At 40.4% G+C, this 4,949-nt stretch overlaps 1 protein-coding gene across 1 annotated transcript; it reads right to left on the bottom strand.

Annotated features, from left to right (window-relative positions):
* Positions 1-1,133: 1,133 nt before the first annotated feature.
* On the bottom strand, positions 1,134-4,732 carry LOC140882222 (nitrate reductase [NADH] 2-like). The gene is made up of 4 exons (XM_073288073.1): positions 3,565-4,732; positions 3,247-3,479; positions 1,727-2,716; positions 1,134-1,475 (listed from the first exon to the last, which is right to left on the bottom strand). Exons 1-4 carry the CDS (start codon positions 4,730-4,732, stop codon positions 1,134-1,136), a joined length of 2,733 nt encoding a protein of 910 aa, XP_073144174.1.
* Positions 4,733-4,949: the final 217 nt, after the last annotated feature.

Below are 4,949 nucleotides of genomic sequence, written 5' to 3'. Positions count from 1 at the left end.
ATCCCAAGTAAATTTCCTTTAAATCTCTAAATTTAAACATAACTTTGTATCAAATTTTTGTCAGAAAAAAAAATATATGTTTGAACTTCCTGATCTATAACAAAATCTTTCTGCACTTTCTGGGCTCGCGTATTTTTTTCTCGGATGAAATTCGGTACAAAATATTAAAAATACAGTACCAATACATGATTTTTAGCGTGATTTGTTTCAAATTTGGTACTAATATATGATTTATGCGTACTCAATGGACAATGATGCATGCAAGTATTGATATTATTTGCATATTTGTCTTTTTTTAATTGAACGACCGTGCAAAACATTGGAAATATGATACTAATATATGATATTGAAGTATAAATTAGTTTAGATCTGGTACTGATTTATAATTATTGAGTATTTAAAAATATGTTGCAAGTATTAATATAAATAAAGTTACTTGAATCTTGTACCCAAAATTTAATGGGAAAATTGGCTTTTTGAACTTGTATGTTTTGATCTTTTATATTTTTATATTTCAGTTTTAATCCGCTATCTTTAGTTTTTTGATAATTTTAGTCTTTTTTCCCGATGTGGGACTGATGTGGCACCAATGCAACGCTGATGTTGAGATGACGTGTATAGTGTCAGGTAAGCACTTTCGAAGAAAAAGAACTGGATTGCCAAAAATAAAAACACGTAGGTCTAAAATTGAAATATAAAAATATATATAGATGATCGAAATAGCAAAGTGACAAACATGTATGACCAAAATTGGAGTTTTTTCAAATTTTATATATATTTTGCACCAGATCTAATTACCAGTTAGTACTCAAATATCATATATTAGTATTATATTTTCGATGTTTTGTACTGATTTTCATCCATAAAAAACATGTGAGCTCAGTAAGTTGATTTTTGCCCATAAAAATTCATGTGAGCCCAGGAAGTACAAAAATATTTTTGTGGATCAAAGATCAGTTCAAACAAATTTTTTTTCAGATTAAAAGTTAAATTATGTTTGAAGTTGGGGATTTACAGAAAACTATTCCATTATATAATAACAAATTTACAAATACCAAATTGAGTACATGTATGGAAGATTCAACGATTACATTTACATGCATGACATTGGTAATAATTAATTAATATAAAAACTAAAAAATCAAAATGGATTCCTTAGTGTATCGCATCTTCTCCAGATTGGGGGTGACCGCGAACTGAAGCATCGCCGGCGGGCCACATGCCAAAGCCAATGAATATTCCGACCCCGCCGGAGTATGGGCTCTTAGAATATCTTCAGTCACATGCCCTCTGCTATATTTCCACCCTTCCTTCTCGGGTTTTGACAACACGTACCACAATTTAACCCTCGCCGGATATTTCTCCGCCCACTCGTCAAGCTCAGCTCTCAGCAGTATATCATCCTCCGTTCGATTCGCGTACACCACTTGCATCTCCGTTTCGTCGTCTCCGTCTTTCAAAATCGCCTGCATTACCTGCAATTATAGCGAAGAAAACGTACATTTTCAATTTAAACTGAACAATTAAGTTAATACTTATTTTCTTGAAATTTGAGGGTTACAGGTTGGGTTACAGATTACACTTGAAATTACATGATTATCCTAGATGCATTTTTGAAAGATTTTTTTCCAAATAAAGTGCAGGGATAATCATGTAATTTCAAGTATAATGTGTAACACAAGTATACATCTCCGTGTATATGTAGCATTACCCGAAATTTATATACCTGATAAATCGGGGTGATTCCGGATCCTCCGGCGATCATGGCCAGTTTTTTGGCGAACTTCTGTTTACCGTGAACCAGGAAGTTACCTTTTCCTGCGTACTCGATGTGTCCCACTGGACCTTTCACATCTATGAAGGAGCCCAGTTCCATGGAATCCAGATGCTGAGTCATCATGCCGCCGTTGGGGAACTTGGGGTTCACCCCTTTGAAGTAAATCTTGACCACTAATTCGAAGTATCCAACGGTATCTACGCCGCTGGATGGAGTATAAGCTCGCATGCACAACTTATCATCGATGGTGGCACAGATGAATATGTGTTTCCCCACCGGTAATCCCAGCACTTGATCCTCATTGGGCAATGCAAACCGGAAAAGCCTCACGTCATGTGAGAGTATAGTTTTTTCAACGAGTTTGCAAGGAGTTTTCTGCCGAGGAACAAGGGCCACCCTTGGCATGGGAAAACCGGTTTCTTTACTCGGTTTTAAGTTGAGTTCGCCAGACGGGCCGTGAACTGAGTTGTTAGGGGAAGAATCTGCCGATGCAGGGCCAGTGGTCATGATCAGCTCTCCGATTCTGTATTCTTCGAGCATTTTCTTGGCTTTATCGGAGTGAATGGCGTCGAATTCTTCGGTGCAGTCTGTGCCGGCATTGATGAGGATGCTGTCTGTGCCACCGGGGTGTTCTTTAAGGAAGCGGGTACAGTCGTAGACTTGACCGTGGACGATGATCCATGGGGACTCGGGTGAATTGTTCTTCTTGACCTCTGCCTCGGTGAACATTTTAGAGTTGGTGTTCATGAATGGAGACGAGGTACTTTTCTTCAGGGTTTGGGCGTCGTTTGAGGACATCTCCATGTGTCGCTCCTTCGCCATCCATCCTCCGGATTGGTTTCCTGGTTGAGTTGGGTGCTCGAAGGCGATCCCGATTTCTCCTTTGTGTGGTTTGCACACACTTGTTTTAACTCTAAACCAGCAATTATTCATCATACCCTGAAATCATGTTTAATTATTTGTAATTGTCATCACGGTTTTTTTTTATATATATAGGGAAGATTGCAAATTTAGTCATGTATATTTGTCACTTTGCGATTTTGGTCCTATATGTTTTCACATTTCAATTTTAGTCCGCTATCTTTATTTTTTTTTGGCAATTTTAGTCCTTTTTCCGATGTGGCGCTGACGTGGCACCAATTCACTGCTGATGTGGAGCTGACGTGTACCGTGCCACGTAAGCATTTTCGAATAAAAAGGACCGAAATTGCCAAAAATCAGGACTAAAACTGAAATGTAAAAACATAGAGGACCAAAATCGCAAAGTGACAAACATACATGACTAAATTTGCAATTTTTCATATATATATATATATATATATATATATATATATATATATATATATATATATATATATATAACCAATGTTTTTGCTCTTAAAGTACTACTCACTTTTAATCTCTTTTGTAGTAGGAAATTTTTTAATTGCTTTAATTAATCTTGGTATGTAAATAAAGGAGAAGTGTACCATGAGATTCCAAATGAGCTTGTCGGGTTGTGTGTTGAGGGTTTCGTCCCATGCCCGAACGGCGATTTCCTTGGCGGCGAGGATGTCCAAAACCTCGATCTCAAGTGACCAAAAACACCAGCACCAGTATTTTCCATACTTGTTAGGCTTTTCGGGGTGGTCGAGGCTGCATAAATACCATGTTTCACCTCCGTCCACTGTCACCTCTACCCTCGTCACTTTCTTCCCACCCCCTACATTCATTAATATATAATCAAAATCATGAAATTTAATTAACAAAGCTTAGGTAGCACATGCAAATTAAACAAATTAAGTTACCTGAATATGCGTAACCCCTCATGGTGTAAGGTCTCTGAGTAGTCCAGGAGTTAATGGGCAGTATTTCATCATGACAGGGCGTGGTGATTGCAGAGTTGATGTTGAGTTCGTTGATTATATATTCAGGCTTGTACCACCATGCTTCAGCATTTGCAAGTTCAGCGTCATGAACATGACAAGGAAGAACCCTATTATCTCTGTAATGGTAATAGCTCTCCGACTCCTTCGTAGTCACAATTATACGCTTCAACCATTTCACCATTCTCCCACCAATAAACCCTGGAATTATGGCCCGAACTGGAAACCCGTGATCCGGGCTTAGCCTCTCTCCGTTTTGCATGTATGCTAACATAATATCCCTCGAAGGATCCATGGCCACTTGTACTTTCAAACTCGTTCCGTACTTGGACCCGCCTCCCCCTGGCAGATCTTCCGCCCCTTCAAAGCACACGTTCAGGGCTCCCTTCGTCTTCCTGAAAATACCACACCGCTTTAATATGGAGCACAGAGGCACTCCCCGCCACACCGAGGTGGAGACGGCGGCGGCGCCCCAGTTGAATCCTATAGTTTTCTTCACCATGTTCTGCTCTTTGCGGCGGTTCCCGGCGCAAACCAGGGTCACGGGGAACTCCTTGCTTCGAAACTCTTTCACCAATTGATCCATGGTGAAAACCGCGGGGCGTTTCACTAGACCGGAGACTTCCACGGTCCACTCGCGCCAACTTGCTTTCGGGACCGGCCCGTGGTTTCGTACGTAGTGGAGGGGAACCGGGGTGATGAATCCGTGGTGCATGAGCCTCGGCAGCGGCGCCTCCGCGTTGAAGGGGTGTTTTCCGGTGAGCCGGACCATGGAGGCGTTGCGCTCGACCCAGTTGTCGGCCGTGGACTCGTCTCTTGAGTCAAGAACCGACGGTTCTAACTCGGCGTTGGCTTTTTTAATGGCTGCTGCATGTTTCTTTTCTTCGTCGTCAGAATCTGAATCATGGACATTAAAATCTAATTTATTTGTAGATTTCTTTGGAAATGTGAAATCTGGTGAGTTAGGGATGCTGTAACTGCGGACTGTGGAGTCCGCACGGTGATGGGTGGTTGAGCTGGATTTGAACGGGCGGGATAAACCGGACGGTTCGCGGTGCGGGTATTTCCGGTTCTCGATGGAGGCCGCCATGTTAGTTAGTTACTCTGGTGAGGAAGAATATATATATAGATAGGAAATATTGGAGTATTTTTCTTCCTCCAAATTTTGAGACCAGTTTATATAGAGAAAAATGAGCTTTTTTCAATTTTATATATTTGCCCTTTCTTGTGTATGGGTCCCATCTCAACCATTATTATTCTTTTACAAAAGATCTTTCCCAGTGTTTCCTATATATATATATATTATT

Source organism: Henckelia pumila, chromosome 2 (genome assembly GCF_033568475.1).
Source record: "Henckelia pumila isolate YLH828 chromosome 2, ASM3356847v2, whole genome shotgun sequence".
NCBI lineage: Eukaryota > Viridiplantae > Streptophyta > Magnoliopsida > Lamiales > Gesneriaceae > Henckelia > Henckelia pumila.
The sequence above is the reverse complement of the archived record's forward strand: the minus strand, read 5'-3'. Positions and strand labels throughout refer to the sequence as shown.

Coding starts and splice junctions, on each gene's coding strand:
- LOC140882222 (XM_073288073.1), bottom strand. CDS start 4,732: ATGGCGGCCTCCATCGAGAACCGGAAATACCCGCACCGCGAACCGTCC. Junction 3,480..3,564: donor GAGGGGTTACGCATATTCAG/GTAACTTAATTT, acceptor TAATGAATGTAG/GGGGTGGGAAGAAAGTGACG. Junction 2,717..3,246: donor AGCTCATTTGGAATCTCATG/GTACACTTCTCC, acceptor ACATGATTTCAG/GGTATGATGAATAATTGCTG.